The following is a 27056-nucleotide window of genomic DNA, read 5'->3' as shown; positions in this document are numbered from 1 at the left end:
ATGGCTAGTAAAAGCACAGACTCTTTTGCATACAACACATGAAACATATCTAGCCACCGTATCTTCGTTTTCATTAATAAGAAATCTAAATGTATTCCAAATTGGTGATTTGCCTTTCTCATTTCCCTTCAAACTGTATGCACTAGCACTTAATTTCTTTTGAATTTCTTTCTCTGTTGGCTTTTCAAATACAGGGTTTGGAATCTTTTCTGAGGGCAACTGGCAAGGAAGTACAGAGGAGTGACACAATGACTATTTCTATTTGTGCTCATGAACTGACACCACAATTAAAAAAAAAAAAATCTTTCACCAGTATTAGCTGAATCTGAATAAATGGGGTGCATGGTACGTAACACAGGGTGCAAATTGCACGGTACAAGCCATACAGGGTGCATCGTGCACAGTGCAGCATGCAAGGTGAATTGCATAAAATGCATTATACCGTGGGGGGGCAGTATATATGGTACAAAGCTGTCCCATTCTCATTTCCCTTAGGCAGAAGTGGTGTGGTTGCTGCATGAAATGGGTTTCTAGGATGTATGTTCCCAGCTGCAGAGCTATGTTGAGATACAGCGAGCATCGCATAATGAGAGGTTTGTACTTCCACCTTCTCTGGAAGTAGGATCCCAGAGACCGGGAAGCAGCTGTCTGAAGCTATGGCTTCCTGACTTTCTTTGCAGAAGCAGCTACCTCCCTCTCCAACTGACCTGATCTGTTAATAATGAAGTCGGGAGAGGTGTCGGGGGGGAAGGGGGTGTTGAGGAGAGGGAGGCAGATGCTTCTGCAGCTTTGGCTTCCTGACTTACTTTGTCTCCCCTTTGTATATGGAGGGAGAGGGAGTATAGAGAAAGGTGAGGTGATAGATCAAGACAGGCAGCAAAATTCCCCATGTGCCTATCGCCACAGTTTTAGCAGCCAAGCAACTTAGGAAACCTCTCCCGACTTGGTGCACCTTGGCTAAAGGTACAGGAATCTTATGTCCTCTGACTGCCAGAAGCTTCACTTCTTGGTCAAGTAACATGTCACTCTTTTGGACCACAGTTTCTTTGACCAGAGGGATCTGTGCAAAGGTTATTTACTCTGGCAGCTTTAATAAATTCCATATCTACTCCCACAGGGTCAGTCCTCACAAAACTCGTCAGGTGAACTGTAGGTACTCCTGGAGTTTCTGTGTTAAGGACAGTTGCATTAATATGGTTGAAGGGGGTTTAATTTCTTTTAGCTTAGAGTACTGTTTTTTTCAGGTAGTCAGTGGAGTTACATTGGAAACACCTTCTTGGTCCCATCTCCTTTACAGGAAGTTTGTGATGGCGATTTCCAGGAGAGGAATGATTCAGAGGGGGTGAGTGCCTAGGCTCCCAACCACCTTCCTTCCCAGGAGTAAAACTGGATCCCCCCTTTACACTGGGTTTGAACCCCTCCTTGTGTGGCTTGCACTCATTGGACATCTGGACTTGCACAAAGGCATCTGTCAGAACGGCCATAACTTGCACAGAATCTAAAGATTTATCCCGTAATATATTCCTAACCACTGTCAAACCTTGTTACCCATTTTCTCATTAGGTCACACATTTTATAGGCATATTCACTATGACTCATGCCGGCACTTTTCTTGAGATTCCTAAGTCTCCCCTATGGGGAGATCCACACTGCTGCAATCGATGCAGCAGGGATTGATTTAGGGGGTCTAGTGAAGACCTGCTAAATCGATGGCAGAGCGCTCTCTGGTTGATCCCCGTAGAATAAGGGAAGTCAACCAGAGAGCATCTCCTGTCAACGCAGTACAGTGAAGACACCAGGATAAGTCGACTTAGGCTACGTTGACTCCAGCTACATTATTCACATAGCTGGAGAAGCATAACTTAGGTCGATTTACCCCCCTTAGTGAAGACAAGCTCTAAATTTTAACATATACAGTTGAAGAGTAATTTGAAACATTTTCAGAACAGCGTTTTAAAATTCAGAATATGTGGGGTGGCTGAGGAGGCAGTATGTGCTACTCTACTGATGAACCCAAGAAGCTATCTCCCTGGACTCAGGTTGTTCGGGAAGAGACAAGCTTTTCCCACGGGGTGGCTGGAGGTCTTGGGGGGGCACAGCATGGCTGGAGCGGCTCGGGGTGGGGTAGGGCTTGGGGGTCCTCTGGCCACGACGGAGCTCAGGTTGCGATGGGGGAACCTTGGGCAGAAGGGGTGGGGCTGGGGGGCTAGCCTCCCCAAAGCGGGGGCTCCACCCACAGCCCATGTTTCTGACACTGATTTGTGTGTGTCCACAGCATCCATGTATGCCTTTAGGGCATCTTTGAGTCACAGGTAATTGAATGCAATGCTGAGCTCCATGACAGAGTGTCTGCTACTACCAGATTTTTTCTAGGAACATATTTATCAGTTGCGTTAAATTGCATTAACTTTAGCAATAGACATTTGCACCTCAGCAGTGTTTGGTCTAGATTTGTTCCGCTGATGCAGGTTACAAACAGTTGATGGTCTGTTATCAGTATAAACAAATATCCATAAAAGTTCTCACATGCCCATGCTCTTGCCGGGCACTCCTTTTCCATCTGTGCACGTCATTTTTCTGCCTCTGTGAATGTGCAAGAGCAAAATGCAACAGGTTTCCACTCAGAGCCATGTTGTTGCAACAATGCACCACCTGCTTGTATCTGCACGGACCATTGTGGGCTTGCTCAGATCACAGTACTTGAGAACTGGAGCTGTAGGGATAACTTCTTTTACCTTTTTGAAGGCGATTTCTTGATTTGGCTTCCATAGCCAAGATGTGGTGGACTTTAATAGTTTACTCCAGTGGTTTTGTCACTGTAGAAGGGTCTTGTAGGTATTGATCAAGGTAATTTACCATCCCCAGTATACGTCTGGACTGGTTACAGAGCTCACTTATACACACCAGATGGTGATCATCATAGGATCCTTTAAAGCTCTGCCAGGTATGGCTGAGGTTCGCTTAAATAAGGTATTTTACACACAGTGTCACCTAGTGTCTGAGCAGTATAATGCAATTTATAATTCCATTACAGGAGCTCTTTACTGCCGCACAGGTTGAAGGGTCCTGGCAGGAATATAGTGACTCCCCCCACCCCTTCTTTTGATTCCTGTGAGCAAGTCAACCTGCATTGGAGTCAGCAGGGCTCCAGTGGAGACGTGAGCTCCGACACTTCTTTTAGGACTCAAGCACTGGGACTGGGCAGGGTAAGAGGGGCAAGTGTGGACAGGAGTGAAGCTGAAGTGAAGAGACTGTGAGGGAGGCAGAGAGAGAAGGTTGGTGCAAAAAGCCAATCCTCACAGAATAGAGAGAGCCCAGTTCTATCCCTACTATTGTTAAGTTCCTAGTGGCCGTGAGGTGCAGCAAAATGGCAACCGTGATATCCTAAACCAGCTGCAGATTTGGTCCGAAAATCCTAGATTGGTGGGACGTCTTGAAATACCCTGCTAGAGACCAATGTGGGAAAAGTTACTTCTATGTTGTACATGGATACAGTAGATAGAAAAGTTAACACATCCAGTGGGATTGTATTCTGTAAAGCTGTGAATAAATGAAAACTAGGCTATGACATGGACATCCTAGGCACCTGGGGTAGCATACATTTCTATGCACAAATTGCAACAGACAAACAAATCATGGATTTTATTCTGTTTGGATTCCACGTTACAGGAGACATGCTTGGACACTGATTCGGGGAACTGTTGCTTATCCCTTTTCTGTTTTACAAGGATACATTTCACAGCTATCTGATTGCAACTATTGGCTTGTGTGTGTTAGTAGGGTTAATGAGCTTTCTTTTTGTAAAAAAGGGTCTGAATAAGTTCTCCCCTGACCTCAGGAGCAGACCATATGTGCACAGACACTCCTACCCTGCCTAGGTGATCAGCAGAGAGAGCTGCTTTGCCAAAGTGATCAATTTTGGCTGTTTTGGGTCACAATTCACTTTAGTGAAGTCGGGAAGGTAACTGAAATACTTCTCTGATAGGTTGTCCCTCAGTAAATACAATCCATCTTAAATTCTCAATTCCTGAAGGACAATCTACATTTGTTGCTATATTTGTTGCAGAATATTTGGATGCTAATATTTTAACTGTATTGTTAAGTTTATTAACCTTAATTTGGGATATTGCAGATTATATACTATATGTATTTTATGACTTTTAAACCAAACTTTGTACTTTGGGATAATTTAAGCTTTATACCCAGATTCACGGACACACTTTCCTTAACCTGTATATTAGATCATTTGAACATTAGCTTTAATAAAAAAAAATTAAATTTGAATTCAGGGGTAACAAAATGTTGTTATCCTTATTCTATGAGTAAAGGACAGCGGAACTATGCCTAGCAGGTCCTGATTGAGGGGATCACTCTGACTTTAACCTGACTTGCTAAGCAGGGGTAGTGATTCTAACTCCATATGAAAGTCAGAGGGGATGGGGACTCTGTTTAAAGAGTCCTAGATATCACTTGATTTCCCCCTCTCCAGTGTTAAAGCCAGAGTTGCTCAGACTCAGTTGAGAGTCTTTGGTTTTATTCAATGATTGCTAGAGTTTAAATTGCTGATAAAGCTCAGCCCCTAGATTAGGGTGACCAGACAGCAAATGTGAAAAATCAGGACAGGGGGTGGGGGGTAATAGGAGCCTATATAAGAAAAAGACCCAAAAATCGGGACTGTCCCTGTAAAATCGGGACATCTGGTTGCCCTACCCTAGATCTGCCTAACTGAGACCAGGCCTCAGAGTTTTTGTAGGAGCTCTAACTTTTGACTTACCTGGCTGGTGTGTGCTTAAATTCTCTGTATTCATAAAGATTTTGTACGTGTAACTCTAGCCAGAACCTCAGTGAGAGCTGAGCCGGTTTGATGTGCAAGAAGCTATGTTCCTTGTTGTTCCTCATGTTTTTGGTGATTTTTGTATTCCTGCTTTAACCAACTGCATTGGGATTGATATTGGAAATGAAAATCAAATGCTTTTCAGAAGCCCACTGTCGGCAAATCGCTGGACAATACTTAGTATTTCTCTTTGTTGTCCTATAACTGAAGTAAGCAGCAGTGAGGAGTATTCAACTGCATTCACGATGGAAGTTCGCTAGTATCCTATGTTCCTGGGCCTGTGCACTGCTGCCTCACTCTAGGCGTCCAGACACCCATCTCCTGCTTCAGCCCCCGTGCGATCTTCAAACCAGGGGAATAGAGGGGTTTGCTTGCCGAGCTTACATGCGGGGCCTGATCCAATAGCCAAGCTCAGAGGCCATCTACCAGATCGGGCCATGTTCGAAATGAAGATAATGGTGCTGCCACAACTGCTGCCCTTATAACTTTTAGCCCAATGGTTGGAGCACTCTGCTGGGATGTGGGAGACCAAGGTTCAATTCCCCCCTGTCCAGCATCAAGAAAGGATTTGAACATGGGTCTCCCACCACTCAGGAGAGTGAACTAATGAGTGGGCTCTGGGATAGTCTGATGTGAGGCTTCCTCTGTCTCTCCTGTTGAAGCTGTTCCACTCTTGATAAATACGTAACTAGGCATTGGGCCAAAGACAATGAGCAAGAATGACACTGCAGCCTGGTGGTTTGGGCACCCATCTGAGAGACCCAGGGTCCAGTCCCCCTGCTCCAATGACTCCCAGTGGGAGTTAGGCACCCTAGGTACTTTTGAAAATCCCACTAGGCACCTGTCTGCATCTTTCATTGCCTAAATACTGTTGTCCCTTTTTGACCTGAATGCTAAGTCAAAGATTGTGGCAATAGAAATCGGTGACAGTCAGGGATTTCTTTGATGCAGTTTTGTTTGCTCACAAGTAAGTGCAAAGTCCTGTCTCTCTGAACACAGAGGAAATGAAATAGCAGGAAACAGCTTCTTTTGCCCACAGCACTGAGAGCACCCTTTCAGTCTGCACCTTTCACTCAAAATAAATCTCTCCCCGGGTTTCTTTCAGGGTCAGTCACTGTGCTTTCATCTTCTCCTTCAGGCTCTCTCTCCCACTCTGGTCTTGTCCTCTGGTTCCCTCCCTCCCACCCCACCTCCACCTCCACCTCCACCTCCCAGAGGCCTGGTATACACTACAAAGTTAGGTCTAATTAACCTGCCTAGCGTCAGCCTAGTTGTGCATGTATCTACACTTACATTTGTTTCCCATCGATGCAAGCGCCCTGTTACAGTGATGCAGTAACACCACTTCCCTGAACGGCACTGAGCCACAGTTGACGTACTGAGGTTGACACAGGGTGAGTGTAGACCTTGCATTAAGCAGCTGTCTCACAATGCCCAGCACTGACTGATCTTTTCACAGTTGTGAACACCACTGCCCAGTGGTCATGGAGACCGGAACCGCCTCCCCTTGAAAACCCTGCAAATTTTTGAAATGCCTTTCCCTGATTGCCCAGCAAGGTGAGCACACCTAGCAGGTCTCCATTGTTTTGTGCAACTGCCCAGCCAACCAGGCCGGCTACACACCCGAGGTGAACTCTAGCCTGGAGCAGACCGGAGATATTGGCTCTCCTGGGCCTGTGGGGAGAAGAGGCTATGCAAGCACAACTATGGACCAGTCGTAGAAATGTGGACATCTATGATCAGTTTGCACAGGGGAGGCAAGAGAAGGTGTATGACTGGGACCAGCAGTAGTGACACTTGAAAGTGAAGGGACTGCATCAGGCATACTAGTGGGCCAGGGATGCTACCAGTTGATCCAATGCTGAACTGCAGACCTGTCACTTTTACAATGACCTGCCTGCCATCCTCAGCAGAGACTCCACCACGACCCTGCATGCCACCATGGATACCTCTGAGGAGTCTGAGTCACAGGCCACTGGTGTGAACTGAGAAGATGGAAGAGGGAGTAATAGGAGGAGGAGGAGGGAGGGCATACCAATGTAAGATCCATCTATGTTGCAAGCCAGTACCTGTTTTTGACTCCACCGCAATCCAGTCAGTCCTAAGAGTTGAGCATAGACAAGCCCTATGCAGGGGAAGGAACCTTGAGTAAGTATGTAAATTTATTTCCCATTACAGTGATGGAGCCCCCAACTTAACAGGACACAGCTATCGACTTTGCATTAATTTACTCGTATGGGAAGAGGTAACAGTACAACTAAGAGAGGTAGAGTTGCTATCTGCCTTGCATTTCCCTGTAGAGTTAGGCAGAGGAGGACCATGCAGAGCAGTTTGTTTATGTACATGTACATGTCCCTTGAATCCTCCTGAGAGATCTCAATGATCTGCAATCCTGTCTTGAAGGTTTCTAGGGATGACAGCCTTATTTCTTCCTCCACAGTAGGACACTTTCCCACACCAGTCAGCGATAACTCTGGCAAGAGCCATTGCAGTACACAGGCTAGTAGCATATGGGCCCGGGCGGCTTTGAAATGCCAGCAACAGCTTTGCTCTCTCTGCCTTTGTTACCCTCCGCTAAAATCACCACTGTCTGTGGAAAATGGTTCCAGTATTCAGTGCCATTGGCCTATGCTACATGGTTTCATGAAAAAGAACAATTCCCTCCTCATTTCCCTCACCCCTGGTGGGCTACGCTCAGCCTGGATGGTGCAGTGGCTGGCACTGAGCACAAACTCCAAAGCAGAAGTGTCAATTAGCATGGCTGGTGCAAAACTTTAGGGGAGCAAGGGAAGGGAGTTCTGAACTTTAATTTCTGCTTTCCTTTGTGACTATAGTGACAATGGAACCTCTGTGTGGTTTTTTTTTTTTTCTGTACCTGCTGCCATTGTGACCTTGAAGGCTCCCCCTACACACCGATGGAATACCTGAGCCAAATAAGGAGGAGAAAGAAGAGAACTTGGGAATGACATGTTCAATGAGATCCCGCAAGCCACTGCTGCATCAGATTGTGAGGAGAGGGCCTGGAGGGTAAACATTGAACACAGCCTGGAGAAGGAAAGAGCAGACTGGAGCAAGGCCCAGGACTCCCAACAGGAAAAGGAGAGGGAGATGCACAAGGACATAATGGGGCTACTCCGGCAGCAAACACAGATGCTGAAGACTCTTGTGGACATACAGGTTCAATGATACTGGGCTCGCCTCCCATTGCAGTGGAGAACTCCATTGTAGCACCTCCCTACACCCCCCTCAACATTCCATGTGGCACCCTACCCCGACACTCCACACCAGGGGAAACTATAAGGACAACCACAGCTTCACACATATTGACCTGTCAGAGCCACGGTTGCTGTATGTGTAGCAAAAATGGACGTGCATAATCTTTCCCCTTGTTAAGTTCTCTTCCATTAATTTGTTACATTTTTAATGTATTTGCTTTTGAATTGCACCATATGTTGTGAACTAATAAAGATTAATTATATTCCAGAAAATAGAGCTTTATTGATTAACAAAACCAGAGCAAAAAAAAATGTGTGCAGAGTGCCTAGTGGTATTGAAAGCACTCACTCACTTGTTATTGTGCAGTGTGAAACAACTCATAGGATCAGTGACAAACAGTGTGATAATCATAATGTACAACAAGCACCACACAGTTCCTAACAGGCCCCAAAACAGCAGGGCCAGGCAGAGCACAGTACACCACATGACATTACTGTGGCTCACTGTTAAAGTGCTCTTTCAAGGCCTCCCTCACCAATATAACTCCGTGTTGAGCTCTTCTAATAGCCCTTGTGTCTGGCTGTTCAAACTCAGCAGACAGCTGCTCCATCTCCACCCCGGCAGAAACTTTCCCCCTTTTGCCTCACAGACATTGTGCATGACACAGCAGGCATCTATAACCACCGGAATATTTTTCTCCCAGAGATCCAATCTTATGAGTAAACAACACCATCGTTCCTTTAATCTACCAAAAGCATGTTCAACTGTCATTCAGCACCTGCTGAGCTGATAGTTGACTCTTTCTTTGCTGCTGTCAAGGTGGCCTGTGTACAGCTTCACGGGCAAGGGGTAGGCTGGGTCCCCCAGGATCACTACTGGCATTTCGACGTCGCCATTGGTAATCCGCCAGCTGAGAAAGAAAGTCCCTGCTTGCAGCTTTCTGAACAGTCCTGTGTTCTTAAAGATGTGAGCGTCACGCACCTTCCCAAATCAGCCAACACTCATCTTGGTGAAGTGTATCCCCAGTGATCAACCAACACTTGCATAACCATAGAAAAGTAGCCCCTTCTGTTGATGTACTCTGTGGCAAGGTGGTCTGGTGCCAAAAGAGGGATATGTGTGCCCTCTGTCACCCCACCGCAGTTCAGGAACTCCTTTGCTGCAAATACATCCACTGTTTCCTGCACATTGCTGAGAGTCACGGTCCTATGTAGCAGGAAATGATTAATGGCTCTACACACTTGCATGACAATGCCCCTCACTGAGGATTTTCCAACTCCGAAATGATTTCCCACTGATGGTAGCAAGCTGGCATTGCAAGTTTCTACTGTCTGATCACCACTTGCTTCTTCACTGTCAGGGCAGCTCTCATTCTGGTGCTGGAGGGCTGGGGTAAGCTTGGCACATAGATCCAGGAATGTGGCCTTTTGCATCCAAAAGTTCTGCAGCTACTGCTTCTCATCTCAAACCTATATTATGAGGTGATCCCATCAGTCAGTGCTTCTTTCTTGGGTCCAGAAGTGGCAGCTGCTCCATGAACACCACCATCAATCTTGAACTGATTTTCACTGCATCCCACAGCAATGTGTGCTCCAAGAAATCGTCATATTCCCCACTGATTCGGTTTTTGTTATGGCTCTGCAAATACCAGAGGATTGTGCGCCCTCTGCTTGCTATGCTAATGACAAAAGTGGAGACCTCTGTGGGTTCCATGCTTCCATCAGAGATGGCGGACAGCGAGGAGGGCCGCACAGGTACATGGGATTTTTTTTTAAAGGCACAAAAATTATGGGCTATGGATGACATTATGTGGTGGGGAAAGTTGCATACTGGAAAGTATGCTCCTAGTCACCTTTGTGCAACTCATTGCTGCTCTACAATGCATTCCCAAAACTTCCCAAAAGACAGTGTGCAGCACACTGTGCTTTGACACAAGCACTCCTGGTGAGTATGTGCAGCACTGATGCAAGGAGCCAAGTCTACTCGTGCACCAGCTTTAGGGCATGTCTACACTTACAGCGCTGCAGTGGCGCAGCTGTACTGGTACAGCTGCGCCGCTGCAGCACGTGTGGTGAAGATGCTGTATGCTGACAGGAGAGAGCTCTCCCGTCGGCATAAAAACACCACCCTTGCGAACGGCATAAGCTATGTTGGGTGGGAGAAGCTCTCCCGCCAACATAGCACTGTGCACACTAGCGCTTATGTTGGTGTAACTTATGTCACGCAGGGGGGTGGAATATTCACCCCTCTGAGCAACATAAGTTTTGCCGACATAGGCGGTCGTGTAGACATAGCCTTATACTAACTGTGGTGGCTTTATGCCGATGTATCTTGCATTGGCCAAAGTTTGTAGTGTAGACATGGCCACAGACACATAAGCTTACCCAAAACTACACTCGGTGCTTGTCTACACTGTGAAGTTGTCGACAAAACTTTTGTCTTTCACGGGTACTTAAAAAAGCCCCCCCGCGAAAGGCAAAAGTTTTGCCAACGCAAGTGGCAGTGTGAACGCGGCTTTATCGGCAGGAGCGCTCTCCTGCCGACAAAGCTAACGCCGCTTGCGGGGCTGGAAGTATTTTGTAAGCAAAAGTGCTGACAAAGTACCGAAAAAGAGCATTTACACACGCTGACTTTTAGCGACAAGGCTGTGGCGACTAAAAGCTTGTCGCTAAAAACTGTGTGGTGTAGACAAGCCCTCAGCTAAAACTATAGGCGGGTTCACACATACCCTTTGTCCTAGGTGGGGCTTATGTTTACAGTTATGTTAATTGAAGGGTGAGTTCACGCCTACCAATCTCCATGTGGGTTTTAACTCAACCCATAACAAGACTTCTCCCAGCTCATAACAATATCTTTAAATACCTGGTGTTGAGCCACTTTTGAAAATGTTACTCTAAATCCTATTTTCAAAAGCCACTTAAGCACCTAAATCCCACTGATTTAGGGGCCAAGGAGCCATCCAGGACTGGAGCACAGAGATGCTCTGGCCACTCCCCTTTCCAAACCCAGCCATGCCCCCTACCCAAGTGGCTGCAAGGTGGAGCGTCAGTGTTATTGTGTCAGCTCTGCTCTACACAAGGATTCCCCTGTGGTGGGAGATGTCCAACAGGGCAGATCTTCCAGGCTTGCAGCTCCTTTGTGCTAGTAGAGCAATGCAAAGGGATCCTAAAGGCTCCAAAATCAGAAGGCAGACCAAATAAGCAGTGATGTGTTTATTTCCTTTTTCAAACTCACAATTTTAAGCCAACCTGATGATTTGGGAGTGGAGTGCAATTCACGACTTTGGAAGGCATGTGTTTGGTAATACCACTTGTATGGCTCTCCCACACTGCCCTCACCACAACCCCCACCTCTCTGCCCACCCTCACCATGATGATCTGTGACAGTCTTGGGCTGATGAGCTTCCCAGGTTTGTCACAGAACAGCTCTCCCTTGTGGCTAAACCAGTGGCGGATTACTGTATGGCCGGAGGAGGCCTGTGCCCAGAGGCCCCAGCCAATTCGGGTGCCCCGCAGGAGTGGCTGGAACTCTGGCCCCACCCCCTGCTCCTCCTCTGTCCCCCTCCCCGATCCTCCTCTTCCGCCTGAGGCCCCGCCTCCAGCCCAACGGGAAGCTTGTGGAAGGGTGTGTGATGGTATCTCCCATAAGGCTTTATGGAAATATGCTTAGAATGTGTTTTATGGTACATGTGCCATGTAACATATCTCAAAGGTTATGATCTACTGAATGTATTAATCCTATTTGTATGCATGTATCATTTTTGTATTCAAAGTTATGAATGTTATGAATGTTGGCTGTGTGCTGGCTTGATTTCTAAATAACTTTAGTAGAGCATTTGGTCAGTTCCTGGAGAAAGGAATGTTGAAGTTAAGTACCTAATCAAGAATCACTTAAAGGACAATGAATCTTGGAATGCTCCAATCCACATAAGAAGTCTACTTGAGGGCGTTCAAGGTAGTATGTAAACAATGGATGCTACCTGTAAAAACTGAGAGTCATGCATGGACATGTGACTTGCCAGGTGACTCCTAAACTCCATCTTGGAGCTGGACTTTGCATAGGAGTGAGGAGGGGGTCTCCACCCCCAAGAGAAAGTCAATTTAAACCCCCAGGAGACCCCTCCATTTTGTCTTCAGCTGGCTAAAGAGAGAGCATCTCCCAGGATACTTGGAAGAAACTGGAACAAAGGGCAGTGACTGCAAGGGGTGTGAGTGATTGCTGGACCCAGGCTAAAAGGAGATTAGTCTGTAAAATGGAGCATTCTGGAACTGGTGAGGATCTTATCTGTTTTCAGTTTGATTAGACATAGATTTGCACATTTTATTTTATTTTGCTTGGTGACTTACTTTGTTCTGTCTGTTACTACTTGGAACCACTTAAATCCTACTTTCTGTATTTAATAAAATCACTTTTTACTTATTAACTCAGAGTATGTATTAATACCTGGGGGAGCAAACAACTGTGCATATCTCTCTATCAGTGTTATAGAGGGCGAACAATTTATGAGTTTACCCTGTATATGCTTTATACAGGGTAAAACGGATTTATTTAGGTTTAGACCCCATTGGGAGTTGGGCATCTGAGTGTTAAAGACAGGAACACTTCTGTTAGCTGCTTTCAGGTAAACCTGCAGCTTTGGGGCAAGTAATTCAGACCCTGGGTCTGTGTTGGAGCAGACGGGAGTGTCTGGCTCAGCAAGACAGGGTGCTGGGGTCCCGAGCTTGGCAGGGAAAGCAGGGGTAGAAGTAATCTTGGCACATCGGATGGCAGCTCCCAAGGGGGTTTCTGTGGTCCAACCCGTCACAGGGTGGTGAGCAATTCCCCCTGCCCCCAGGCAGAGCTGGCTGAGTGCTGCTAGCCCAAGCCCCACGCTGAGCTGGCCTGAGCCCCCGCCGGACCAAGGTGCCCCCCCCACCCAGTATGGCGCAGCGCTGGACCGAAGGCCCCCCATGCGGGGCTGGAGCGAGCCCCTCTCCCTCCCCCCTGTGCAGTGCAGAGCTCACCTGAGCCCCTTTTCCCTTTCCCCCTTCTCCCCCCAAGCTCCTTTTTGGCAAAACTGGTCATTTGTCCATTTGCTCTTGATAACTGGTGATCAGTTGACAAGGGAAAACAGGACAAATGCCCAGTTTTGCCCAAAAAGTCGGGACATCTGGGGCCAAAATGGGACGTATGGTCACCCTAGGCCAGGGGTGTGCTTTCAGTCAGGCTCCCCCTTACCTGGTCTCCCACCCCCAGGAGCCAGGGCCAGTAGCAGGGCTGGGGCCCGCAGTTGGGAGCTGTGAGTGGGGGTGCAGCCAGGAGCAGGGCTGGGGGTAGGACTGGGCCCTGCTGCCCCCCGAACATTCCTCCATGCCCCCCTAGGGGAGCACGTCTCACAGTTTGGGGACCACTGCCTTAGGCTGTGGTAAGAGCTACCCAGGGAGCCTAGGAAGCTGTGGGGAGCCCCGGACCCTGCACCTGCCTTGGGCAGGGGGCCAGGATGCCCGAGAGCAGCCCCCAACCCATGTCCCTGCCCCCCAGGGTGCACCGCCCAGGGTAGGTGGAGGGTCTGGGGCTCCCCACAGTGGCTCAGGCTCCCTGGGCAGCTCTTACTATGGCCCGGCTTCTGGCCATGCCAGGGAGTGGGACCTTGGGAGGAAGGGGAGGAGCAGGGGGCGTGGCTCCATGGCAGGGGTGTGTGTGGGAGGCCCAAATGTTCCTTGTGCCCAGGGCCCCAATATATCTTAATCCACCTCTAACCTAAACATGCAAAGTTGTCAGCCCAGCAGCTGTCTCAGTAATGGACCTCAGAGCTCTACTTGTCAGGTGAGTTTGCCTGCCAGTTTCCCCCTTGCCCTGCCCTCTCCTCCCCAGGACCGGCTCTAACTTTTTTGCTGCCCCAAGCAAAAAAAAAGAGTGGCGCCCTCCATAGCGCCGCCATAACACACACCCTCAGCACTGCGCTGCCACCCCCCCCCCCCCCGTGCGGAGCGCCGCACCGCCGAACCCCCCAGCCCCCCGTGGAGCGCCGTGCCGCCGAACCCTCCCACCGCCACACACACCTCCCACGGAGGGCCGCCGAACCCCCCTGCCAAACCCCCTAGCCCCCCACGGAGCGCCGCCGAGTGCCGCTGAACACCCCCCCCTCCACCGCGGAGCGCCGCGCCGCCGAACCCTCCCGCCGCCACACACACCTCCCACCGAGCGCCGCTAAACACCCCCACTGCCGAGCCGCGCTGCCGAACACCCCCCCCCCCGTGAAGCGCCCCGCCGCGCCGCCTCACCTCCCCCCGAGCACAGCTGCCGAATCCCCCCCCAGCCGCCAAAACAAAAACAACCCACCCCACCCCCAGCGCCGCCCGACCAACCCCACCCCCAAAAAACCAAAAAACCCTGAGCGCCCCCCGCCACCCCAAGTTTTAGCCTCTAAAAGCTACAGGGGGCAGGGAGAAGGGGAAAGTGGGAGGCACACTCCCCTGACAAGTGCTATGGGCATAGATGACCTGTGCCTGCTGATAGTGGGGGGGCACAACCCCGGAGCAGCTGGAGTCATGTCCTCCCACCCTCCTGGCAGCCCCCCCGTCCAGAAAGCAGCCCCCCCACTGGGAAAGCAGTGGCCCCTCAGCTGCTCCCAGTTGTTCCTCTGCCTCTCCCGGCAAAGTTAAAGCTGGGTTGCCTCCCAGCAGCTCTCAGCTGTCCTCCACTCCTGCCTCTCCTTGCCTGGCACAGCTCACTGACTCAGCTGCGACGTAGGGAGGGGGCCTGGAGGCACCATGTGACCGAGCAATGGGGGAGGGCATGTTACCCTGCATGCCCCCCTGCAAGCATTGCCTCTGGCTGTGGGAAATGCACAGCTAGGCCATTCAAACCACCTTAGCTCTGCCCTCTGGTTACTCAGTTGGATAATTAGAATGAGCTTGACATTTCAGGGTTTGCAGTCCCAAAGCAGATTAAACAGATTTTTAAAAATGATTCAAGGTTCCTTTTTCTTTCCCACCTTGTGTCACTACAGGGTAGAGTGAAGGTTGTTTGGGGGCCTTAGTTGTGCCTTTCTGATCTGAACATGTTTGGTTTTCTTTTAAATGCAACCTTAACTCAGAATTGCTTGGCTTTATAATGCTTGTTTTTCAGGTAATTACTCTATCCCTGTGAAGCTTTCCCCCTTAAATTATGCATACACACTTCCCTTTAGTATAACTAACTCTCTGTTAGCATAGCTTTTCTTTGAGAATATGACTCAGAGGAGCATTCATGGTGCCGATAGCCACTAGGGTAATCATTATCAGAGCTATGGATGTTCATGCTCAAGGCACGAGCAGATTGCTAGCAAGGGGTCAGGGGTCAGGAAGAAATTTCCCCCTATGAGACAGTGTTATCTAATAAGGTGCATTATGGGGCTTTCTCTTCCCCTCTGAAGCATCCAGCATTGGCTACTGTCAAGCATAGGATACTCTACTAAACAGACCAATAGGCTGATCCAGTGTTGAAGCAAGTGGGAGACTACACTAGATGGACCCTTGCTCTAGGTCAGTGACCCCTGTGCTGTGTGGGGATAGCTAAGCTGTTGTCCTGGGGAATTGGTTAATGTGTTACAGACTGTTAATGTGTGAAATTGTTGGCAGCTTCCCATCCCCATCCCACCCTGTTACCCTCCCTCTGTGCCTGGGCAGGGAGGTGAAGGCCGGGTTATCTCTGAGAGGTGATTGCCCAACCTCTCTCTGGCCCCATTTGCCTGCATTAGGCCCCCAACCTCTCTCTGGCCCCATTTGCCTGCATTAGGCCTGGATAGGTCTGTGTGTGGGAGAGAGCAAGCAGATGTGTGGGTGTGGGTGGGTGGGATCTCAGAGGAAGGAAGGGGGCTCAGCAGAGAGCCCCATTTTCAAACCAAGCAGGGACTGTTCTCACCCTCCTTATACACATAGGGCTCAGGTCCATCCCCCATTGCTTCCCATAAAACATCTCGACCGCTGCACCCCCAATTTGAAGGAGCATCTTCCCCTTCCCACAGCACCTCATTTAGCATTGCTTCAGGGTAAGTGGCCAGCCCTGCATGCTGAGCTCCATCAGAAAGGAGGTTCTCATTGCCACTGCCTGCTCTGCCATCTCCCCGCACCTTCCTTTCTGTCCCTCTCCCGCATCAGACAGAGCCTACTGCAACCCCTCCCCCTAGTTTGTCAGGGACTAGCTAGATCCCTCTCTGTGCCCTGATTCAGAGCTGTTGGCTCCAGCTTCTCCTCACGTTCCTCTTCTTATTTGCCAGATGGTCCTGGCCCCCTGCCCTTATCTTACTGTCCCGGGGGCTGTTTGCAGAGAGGTATAAAGGGGCGGACCCAGTGGACAGCCAGGGTGCAGGGAGCCAGCGGACAAGTCTGTGTGTCTGCCTCACTCACCACCCTCGCTCTGCACCATGGGGAAGGACAGGCTGCCCGGTGGCCCGAGCATCTTCCTCCTGCTCCTCTTGCTCCTCCCTGGAGACACCTCGCCCGCCACCGAACCGTAAGCTGCACACGGAGAGGGGGCTTGTGCTGTTTTTGGGGAATCAGGAGTCCTGGGTTCTATTCCTGGCTCTGCCACTGACTGACTCTGTCACCATGGGGAAGTCAGTGCACCGCTCTGTGCTTCTGTCCTCCCATCACTTACATGGGGATAATGATACCTTGCTAACACATGGTGTGTATGTGTGAGGACGGAGGGAGGGCTGAGTTCATTAAGGTCTATAAGGTGCTTTATGATCCCTGGATGGCTGGCAGCAGGTCGGTGCATTATATTGTGTTCTCTCTCTCTCTCTCATTGCCCATGCACTCCCTCCCAACTGTTAATAGGTAAAAGTGAGGGGTTCTGCCACAAGGGAGACTCTCTCACCCGGGGCTTTGGCAATACTGCTCCCTCCTCTGGTGCCAGAAAATCACTGGGGGCAACTGCAAAGCAGCTCTCAGGTTTTAACAAACACAGGTAAAGACGGCAGCTATGCGGTCAGTGGTTCCTCTATGCAAACAGATTGAAGGAGATAACAGTGCTGCTAGCACTGACCCCTGTTTCCTCTGAGATGCATACAAGCCCCCCGACATACCACCCAGCAGAGAGATCTCTGAGGGCTAATGCTCTGTGCTGATATCAAAGGGCTCGATTCCTTGTCCCAATTCCTCACTACTCTGGGGGTGGCAGTCACTGGGAGTACTGGGAAGGCTAGGCCTACTACTGCCCCCTAGAGATTAGTGCTCTCCATTGCCACGTGGGAGAGGCAGGTTTGATTCCCAGGCTCTCTCTGATGTATGTCTACATTGCATCTGGGAAGGAGCCTCCCAGCCTGGGTCTACAGACTTGTGTTGTTAGCGTGAGCCCTGCTAGTTCACGAAAACTAGCAGTGTGGACATTGTGACTCAGGCTGGCACTTGGGCTCTCAAGGGGTTGAGCATTGTGGCACCTACTTGTTAACACTCCGCTCTGCCACGTGGGAGACCTGGATTCAGGGGCTTGTCTACACTTACCGAGCTGCAGCTGCACCACTGTAGGACTTAGTGAAGACGCCACCTACGTCGACAGGAGAGCGTCTCTCATTGGCGTAAGTACTCCACCTCCCCGAGGAGCGGTAGCTATGTCAATGGGAGAAGCCTTCCTGTTGACATAGCGCTGTCTACACCGGGAGTAGGGTTGGTATAACTGTGTTGCTCAGGAGCGTGGATTTCCCACCCACCCCACCCCCTGAGTGACATAGTTATACTGACATAAGTTTGTAGTGTAGACCAAGGCTCAGTGTTTGACCCTGGCAGAGTCCCAGAGCTTTGGCTGAGATGCAAAGGGGTCCGGGAGAAGGGAGAAATTTTGTCCCAGGGAGACCATGTAAAGTGCATTTGCTCTGGTCCTTTCTTAAGATCTAGCACCACCTCGTGGCCATTTGCAGTAACTGTACTAAATAGCTTGTACTATTTACTAAATAATCTCTGCCACATTATGTCTCTAGTTTCTATTGCCTTGAAGGTCACGTCTCAGACTGTAAAAAAGAGCTCTGGAGTTAACACTCTGTTATTGTTTACCCATTGGAAAGAGTGTTTGTGAATCCTGATTACATTATCTAGCAAATGGGACAGCTGTGGTCATTTCTGGCATTCGTCACTCCTCTCTAATACCCACCCTGCACTAAGGGTGTGGCATGGAGTTGCCAATGCCACTGTTGCTGTACCAGGGTACAGGCAGTGGATCAATGTCAGACGCTAGCATTAACAGCTGTCAGTCTTGTTCCACTTGTCACCTTGGCCCTTCCTCACTCACCAGCACCTCCCTTGGTAATATATTACAGACGCAAGGGAAAAGTCCTCATCATTTGGATAAAATATACAGCTCCCGTTGGAAGGCGAAGGCTGAGACCATCAAACTGGTTTGTCTGACCTGTTCCCTTCCCCTTCCCAGGCAGTACATGGTGCTAGTGCCCTTTCTGATCCACACCAACGGTCCTGAAAAGGTCTGTATCCAGCTGACCCACCTGAACGAGTCTGTGACGCTGAGCGCCACGCTGGAATACGCAGGGGAGAACAGGAGCCTGATCGCAGATGTGGTGTCGGAGAAGGACGTGTTCAAGTGCGTCCCGTTCACGGTGAGTATCTGACCCCCACAACGATTATTATCTGTGTCACAACAGTAAAGCAATAAGGATAGTGACCAGAGGGATTAACTCTTGGAGCTCTGGTTGTTTAGCAAGGTTAACTAAGTGGAGCTAGTCTGAGAATAGAGGAGGTTGCCTGGACTGGGGCCTGCCCTGCCCTGTGCTTGACCTGCCCAATTCCCACTCCATATGCAACTCCTTTCCCCACTGCTGGAAACCCAGCCTCAAGATCCCCCTCTCTGCTGCTGGAAACTTTCTCAGTCCTCCCTGCAAAGTCACTCCCCTTCTTATTCTTAGAAACTCTCCTCGGTCCTTTGGAACACCTGGGACGAGAGCTCTAGCTCAAGCCAGCTGCTGCTGAACCTTAGAATTATAGAACCATAGGGTTAGAAGGGACCGCAAGGGTCATCTAGCTAACCCCCCACCAAGAGGCAGGATTTGTTGCGTCTACACCATCCAAGACAGATGCTATCCAGATGGCTACTGCAATGGTTTCTAGCCAGTGTGGACAGGAAGCTACAAGGGTTTTAGTAGCTGGGCCAGATGACTGTGTGAGTTGCATCCCACAGTGCAGTGCATCATAAACAGTGGCCAGGTTCTCTGTGGCTCCTCATGTAATAGTTCTCAATGGTGAGGAAAGAGTCACTGACTGTTCCTCCTCAGGGTCCCCCAATCAGTGGCAGCAGGCATGTGAGGGAGGCAGAAGGACTTGTGGGGGGAATCAGGGTACAGGAGGGAGTTGGGGTGCTGGAGTAGGGGGTGCTGTGGGAGAGGTGTGCAGTTTTGGGTGCATGAAAGGTAGACTTTTCTACCTGAAATGATCACCACACACATAGCCAGAGGAGTAGAGGGGAGTTTTGAACAGTGAAAAAACAATAAAAAACATGATTTGCTGTTTGGTTTTTTTGGTCTCATGATTTTGGAACCATCTCATGATTTTTTGGGGTCTGATGCTGATGGTTGATCTCTTGAGGTTGGCAGTACTGTAATGCTAACTCCAATGAAAGGGTTATTTAGTAAGGTTGGCAGAAAGGATGCAACTGGCATCAGTGAAGTGAGTTACAACCAAAGACGAACGCAGTAATTGCCAAACTTGTCCTCTCAGGGGTGGTCCACTAGAGGACACAAGGCTAAATTTGTCCAATGAGGCTCTTCAGGCCTAATAGCTGGGATGTCCCTTCTAGACCATCTTGCTTTTAGAAGGGCAATTAGCCTGCAGGTCCCACTGGCAACGGTCAGTCCCCTAGTCTGATGTATCACTGGGGTCCCTCTGTGTTGTCCTGTCCTGTCATCAAATGTAGCAGTTGACTCACATCTGCTTGCATGTTGTTTCACCTATAGGCAACGATTAGGCTACAAGGCCCACTCTAAACTTCCCATTATGCAGTCCTCCTTTATGGGCACTGCAGCACCTTCCCTGTTCCCTGGGTTTACCATTTGGTCAAATCATGTTGATGTTTTCCCCAGGCAAATCCCTGGTATCTAGAACAGGAGTTCCCAAATTTTAATGAATTATTTCCTCCTGGGACAGCATGGAGGATGCCGTTTTGAAGAACAAAGTGTCATCGTCTATGCAATATGACGTATGGTGTGTGCGAGGTCATGCTGTGCAGAGGAAGCCATTTTGTAGAGCAAAATGGCGTTCTCCATGCATCGTGACCTTGCCTGCCCCATACATGTGAGGCCATGCTGTGTGGAGCAAACTGGCATCCTCTGCACAGTAGGGATTGCTGCGACCCCATTTGCTGATGGCGTGACCCCATTGAGGGTCGTGACCCACAGTTTGGGAACTGCTGGTCTAGAGCAAGGGTTTTGCAATAGTTTATTTCCAGTTACTGCACCTTTAAGTCTTGGAGGGTTGCCGCCTCCATTGTTCCCAGAGCCCCATGCCAACCTCTGTTTGGTTCTCTGGCTGCAGGGCTGCCTGCTCCAAGTATCTACTGCTTCTTCACTGGGTTTGTCCACACCTGTATCCTGCTGCCATCAGCAGTCTGCTCTCTGCTGAATGCTCCTGAGCCTCTCTCAGCTGGCAGTGGCTGTTACTGGCTCCTCAGAAAGCAAGCTGCCTTCCAATCCCCTCATGCTATTGGCCAGGAGAGGGGACTGGGTTTGCTCTACCCCTCCTGCTGATCTATCTCACCATTTGGTGGTAGCGGGCACCCGCTCAGCAGGTTCATCTCACTGTACTTCCAGCAGCCACAGTTAAGTACAAGTGGCCCTTCAGATCGGACCTCAGATGCTTGGGAATAGCTTGTCTTGTGTGTGTAATAAATGGGTGTATTGTGTGTGATCATGACTCCGACTGGCTACCTCGGTGACTAACACCCTGCTACTAACTGAGAGCTAACAAGAGTACTCAATTAGCTCAGGAGACAGGGACCTGGCCTTTGGATCTGATGTTAAATCCCAGCTGATGAATACGTATACATAGCCAGGGTTTGTCACACATGGACTGGAGATAGAGACTTAACGTGTGCGGGGAGTCAACATATTTAATCTAGAAAAGAAGCTTCCACAGAGTCAGGATTGCAGTGGACGAATCCCTTTAGGGGAACAGTATAACAGGAGGAAGGGGGTTTATTCCCAATCTCTGCAGATGGCAAGAAAAAAGGAAGATACATTTTGAGCTAAGACATGAAGGCGAAATTTTTCACAGTCAGAGCGACTGGGGTGGAGGAAGCTGGTGGAGGCCCTGTTGTTGCAAAGCACCACGTTAGAGGGGATGTTAGTGGAAATGTGGAGATAGGGGAGGTCAGCTGGGGTGCCCCTGCCCCCTGCTCTAATCCTTGTCACCGCTGTGGTTGGGCCTGTGATGGCTTCCCACGATGCCCTCATCTCTCAAAGGCAGGTTCAGTTAAAGAGGCGGTTGAGGGGAGTCTCTAAGGCAGCATCTCTTTTACTGTTCTCCAGCTTCCCAAATCTAACAGCTCATCAGCAGCGTTTCTCACAGTGCTGGTGAAGGGGCCGACGCTGGAGTTCAGAAGCCGGAAATCGGTGCTGGTTAAGAACTCAAAGAGCCTGGTCTTTGTCCAGACGGACAAACCCATCTACAAACCGGGACAAACAGGTACAGGGAATCGGGTGGGGAATTGCATTCAGGAAATCCTCCACAGCCCTTATAAGCATTTGATCCACATTGGCCTGACATCTGCAGTGCACTGAAGGTGCCAGATCAATAGTCTCCGGAGAATGAAGAATTTTTTTATCCCCCGCATAGGTACAGTTTGGGGAGCACCAATGTAAGCCACGCACACACACTGCCTGCGTGCCCGGAGGGAGTTCAAACTCTGTGGCCTAGGCAGTTTTGATCCTCTTTACTGAGACCACCAAAGAGGAGACGTCACTCACTGCAATGATGTATTTTTATGACTTGGATACTTGTCCCACTAAGAACTAGACTGAGGCCCAACCAACTCATTTCACATAGGCAATCAAATAGCCTTCAGGATGGAAACTGACTTTGCTCACTATAGACGTGGAGTAAGTGCCATAGAGGCGAAAGAATTCCATAAGTCATGTTGATTGTGCCATCCATCCCCATGACTTGGAGCTGAATTGGAACTGGTGCCCTGAAGGTGGAAAACTCTGTACTGTTTTCCTTGATCATCCTGAGCCAATATTCTCAGCCTGAGAGTAATGGCTCAGGGCGATCAATCTGGTGCTGAAGTGGAGCTGATTTCCTAGGGATTGTCTTTTCTAACATGGCCTTGTTATATAGAACACGACCTTGAGGGATTGTGTTAATTAACGTGATGCTACATACAACATTTCAATCAGTGTAGGCATAAACAAGCCGCGTTTAACATTGTGTCAGCTGGTCCTGGTGAATCCTACGGTTCCAGTAGCGTTTACCCATGACCAGTAGCCACCATGTGAAATATGACTTGTCCATGTCTACACTGACTGCAAAGCTGCTTTCACATTGTGTTAATTAACATGATTCCTCAAGATCTTGTTCTAACATGACCTAATTTTGTAGTGAACCCAAGTCCATAGAGATGAAAGACTCCATATCCCATTCCCCATCATGCCATATGACTGACATTTCCTGATTTGGTGGCTGAATGTCTCATCATGGAAATCTCTCTGTCTGTCTGTCTCTCTCAGTCCTGTTTCGAGTTGTCTATCTGGATGAAAACTTCCATCCTCTGAATAGGTTGGTAAGTATGCTAGTCATTAAGTCATCAGTGAGGGGAAAAGGATGAGAGAACCATCCCTTCGAGAGGAGGTGTTCCTCAGATTAAGGTGGGGCTCTAGTGCCAGGGGTATCCCAGTGCTTTCTGACACTCCAGGACTCCTCCTTTAGACTGCTTCATAAAGTCATCTCATTACAATCTTGGAAAGATTTGGGAATGACATAACACACAGACAACATCCCGTTAGCCACCTCAGCACGAAGCAAAATTCACTTGTTACTAGGGTCGTAGGAGCTGCCCTTAGCCTTCCAAAGGGAGCAGTGGAGGCAAAAGACATATCTGGCTTCAAGACTAAGCTTGATATGTTTATGGAGGGGATGGTATAATGGGACAGCCTAATTTTGGCAATTAATTGATCTTTGACTATTAGCGGTAAATATGCCCAATGGCTTGTGATGGGATGTTAGATGGGTTGGGATCTGAGTTACTACAGAGAATTCTTTCTTGGGTGTCTGGCTGGTGAGTCTTGCCCACATGCTCAGGGTTTAGCTGATTGCCATATTTGGGGTCGGGAAGGAATTTTCCTCCAGGGCAGATTGGCAGAGGCTTGGGGTTTTTTCACCTTCCTCTGCAGCGTGGGGCACGGTGTCACTTGCTAGAGGATTCTCTGCACCTTGAGGTCTTTAAACCATGATTTGAGGACTTCAATAGCTCAGACATAGGTCAGGGGTTTGTTACAGGAGTGGGTGGGTGAGATTCTGTGGCCTGTGTTGTGCAGGAGGTCAGACTAGACGATCATAATGGTCCCTTCTGACCTTAAAGTCTATGAGTCTATACCAGATCACTGCAATTGGACCATTTATCCTGGTATTTCTCCTCCCTGCTATACCAGATCACAACCTTGAATCCACCATGCTGCTATCTTGCCTTCCTGCTAGAGCTGAACAGACCAATGGTCTATCTACTTTAACCCTGTCCTCTCTCTGACTGGGGCCAGTGTCACATGCCTCGCAGGAAGCTTTAAAACTCTCATAATACATCTCATTATGTAGTGCTGTCCCATGGAGGGACATTTTTTCCAGGCCTTAGCTGGTGATTGGCTTATGCCTGAAGCACGATGATCCATAGCCCTGGTAATTTGTAGCCTAGCTGGTGTCACTCAAGATGCTGTTCTCGTTTACATTAATGTCTCTGATCTTTCTCAGCACTTGCTGACATTTCCATCTGGGGTATGAATTCTAAACTCATATCCTAAATTCTCCCTTTTGCACTTTTTTCCAGGTTCCACTGGCCTATATCGAGGTATGTAGAGGAATTTACTTCATGTTCAGAACTATCACATCTCACCATGGGCAGCAATCAGCCCCTGGCTGCCTCAAGCTGCTTCTTGCTGACTTTGTTTAGACCCATAGCGCTAACTGGAAGAGGGATACGCTTTACCCCCCATAGTGCCAATAATGCATCCAAATACTGCCATGCAACCTTCCTGATATTCCAGTCCGGGGCTCCCCACACAACTCTGCCAATGCTTCTCATTTCTCAGCGGCATCACCCCTTACTGTCCAAGTAATCTTGTGGTCTTGACACCTCTAGGACCCACAGAAGAACCGTGTGTATCAGTGGCAAGAAGTTGAGTTAAAAGGGGGCTTCACCCAGCTCTCCTTCCCCCTCACCTCCGAGCCCATACAAGGGACCTACAAAGTGGTGGTGCAGAAGAGCTCTGGGGACAAGGTGCAACACCCCTTTACTGTGGAGGAATATGGTAAGGATGGCTGCTTTCATAGTGTCAAGCCAGTTGCTGGTAGTTGATCCAAGGTGTTGACAATGGAGAATGAAGGCTGGATTGAATGGGTCAGTTGGTCTGATCAGCATTTTCTGTACAGCTGGAATGGGGCAGGGAGGAGTCTGTACTCCCACAGGTTGGGGTAATGCCCTCTTCAGAGTTGTCCTTTACTGTCTATCTTGAGGGTCGAGTACCAGAGAACTCAGTGAATCCTCCACCCAGCACCACCAGTACAAGATCTTCACTGCTGGAGTGGTAGACAACCTGTGATCAGGGTCCCAGTGGGGGCCAGCTGTGGTCACTCAATTAGGGTGAACTGCAAAGAATGGGGCAGAAAATCCCCAAAAAGCTGGTGGATATTCCAATACTTAGATTTACCAAGCCAGCATAAAACAGCTTCTTTATTACCTTACTGGTTACTCAGAAGTCCAAAAACCACACTTCTCTTAAAGTGATCCAGCCTCAGGCCTCCATCCAGATACCTAAGTCAAATATGATGATTTCTGAAAATCTTATTTCATCATATAAAAGGAAAGGTTCTACCAATCCCAAAGGATCAGACACATTATCTCCCAGATTAATGAATGTTTTAAATCTTACCCAAATACAGGCTACAGCCAATTCTTATTAACTAAACTAAAATTTATTAAAAAACAAAAGAGAGGGAGTATGGTTAAAAGAGCAATATACATACAGACATGAGTTCGATTCATTGAGGTTCAGATTCATAGCAGAGATGGCGAGCTTTGTATTTGCAAAGAGTTCTTTCAGAAATAGTTCATAGGTTATAGTTCAATGTCCAAATATCCTATTCAGGGCGAACCAGCATAACTGGGACCTCAGTCTTGCGACTCAAACTTCCCCAATGAAGCTTAAGCAGATCTGAGATGACAGAGTCAGGACCCAAGGATCTTTTATACAATTTCATGTCCTCTCTGGCAAGTTGGGAGTTCCTCTGGGAACAAAAGGTAATTCTTTGAAGGAGGTCCATCACCAGTACTTAGCTATATGGATTAACATAAGGCAATTTGCTTGTTTCTCCACCATTCACAGTACATTTCAAAGAGAGATGAATACAGAGATATCCCGAGTTTACAATTCATTTAAATGCTAGGATGTTCTTTAACCTCTGAATGATCAGAATACAGCATAGACAGGGACTGTTGATTACATTGTCGACCCTACTCATACATATGGAAATACACAAAAACACAAACATTATCTCCCCACATGTCTTTTGAGGGTTATTTATTTTGCAGGATGTTTAATCCTTTCTAGCCATACGTCACACACCCACCTTAGAAAGGCTCCAATCAGACAGGGCTGTGCTCCCCTTTGAGTCAGTGCTGACACCAGTGCAGCAGCCTGGTGCTAGGGGCACTGTGCTTGTTGGAGTCCTGAGGTTTCAGATGCACTACAAGGCCAAGGCCCTGACTCTTCCTGGTTAATAAAAGTCCTGAGGAACTTTCTGCAAGAGCAGGGGTGTGAACCCCAGTACCCTGACCACATTCCAGTTCCATTACCATCCTACCTCCCTGAAACGCCTCCTGGCGGTCCCCCCCACAGAAAGTGTTCACTGCTCCTCTTAGGACACTGCTGTGTAGTGTGGCTGGCTTGGCGTGTGTGATGCTGCCCCCTAGTGACTGGCTCATAGAGAAGAGAAAAGGCTTTTGCCCTGCCAGCAGCTAGGGGAGATCTCCTTTGGCTAGAGGTGTGTGATTTTGGAACTGAAGGAACCCGGGTTTAGGCTTAGCACCCTCTGTGTGTGTATGCATATATGTGATTTATTTAATAAATGTGTCTGCTGTCAGACACCATTGTGGGACAGACTGGCTGCTATGTTCCAGCTCTGAGGCAGCTGTATTTTGGTGGCAGGTGAAGTAATCTCCCTACTAATATGGCATTAGTTTAATAGGGTCTGAGCAACCGTAGCTCCATTGATTTCAGTGGGAGTTGCAGGTGATCAGAACCTCGGTAAATCAGGCCAATGAGAAAGGCTATGAAATGCTTTGGGTCCGCTTGGGAAAGAGGCCTTAGAGCAATAACCAGCTCTCCTTATCATGTTACCCCCTTTCCACTGAGTTTGCGGTTCCGTTTGGTCTCTTTTCTGCAGTGCTGCCCAAATTTGAAGTGCTGGTGAAGCTGCCCAAGATGATCAGCATCCTGGAGGAGAAGTTGAAGGTGACAGTCTGTGGTCTGTGAGTATCATTCTTATATTCACTCCTTTTTGGTGGGTCTCTCAGCCCAGTGGCTAATGAAGCCCCAGCTGGGAGCTGAGATCAATATACTTTAAAATATTTCTTAATACAGTTTTTGGGACCTATACACAAAGGCCTCAAGGCCCAGGACCAAGAAGTGAAATGCTTCCTGTAAGGCTCTGTTTATAATAGGCTAACAAGCTTTTCATCAACTGCTTCTTGGAGCACCTTGAGCTCCACCCCTTATGGCCATAACACAGGAGCTATCCCAGGTGTTCTGCAGTTGCTGGTTGCAATGCCTGTGGCGAAG

At 48.8% G+C, this 27056-nt stretch overlaps 1 protein-coding gene across 1 annotated transcript in view; it reads left to right on the top strand.

Annotated features, from left to right (window-relative positions):
* The first annotated feature begins 16436 nt into the window (after window positions 1–16436).
* Window positions 16437–27056, top strand: part of LOC135885998 (alpha-2-macroglobulin-like) — a 46051-nt gene continuing 35431 nt past the window's right edge. The window contains exons 1-7 of the mRNA XM_065413925.1: window positions 16437–16525; window positions 18437–18620; window positions 21540–21696; window positions 22737–22789; window positions 24047–24067; window positions 24359–24527; window positions 26662–26746. Coding sequence (XP_065269997.1) covers window positions 16437–16525; window positions 18437–18620; window positions 21540–21696; window positions 22737–22789; window positions 24047–24067; window positions 24359–24527; window positions 26662–26746 — 758 coding nt within the window. The remainder of the gene's footprint in view (window positions 16526–18436; window positions 18621–21539; window positions 21697–22736; window positions 22790–24046; window positions 24068–24358; window positions 24528–26661; window positions 26747–27056) is intronic.

The sequence above is a fragment of the Emys orbicularis genome, chromosome 1 (genome assembly GCF_028017835.1).
Source record: "Emys orbicularis isolate rEmyOrb1 chromosome 1, rEmyOrb1.hap1, whole genome shotgun sequence".
NCBI classification, from domain to species: Eukaryota; Metazoa; Chordata; order Testudines; family Emydidae; genus Emys; species Emys orbicularis.
The sequence above is the reverse complement of the archived record's forward strand: the minus strand, read 5'-3'. Positions and strand labels throughout refer to the sequence as shown.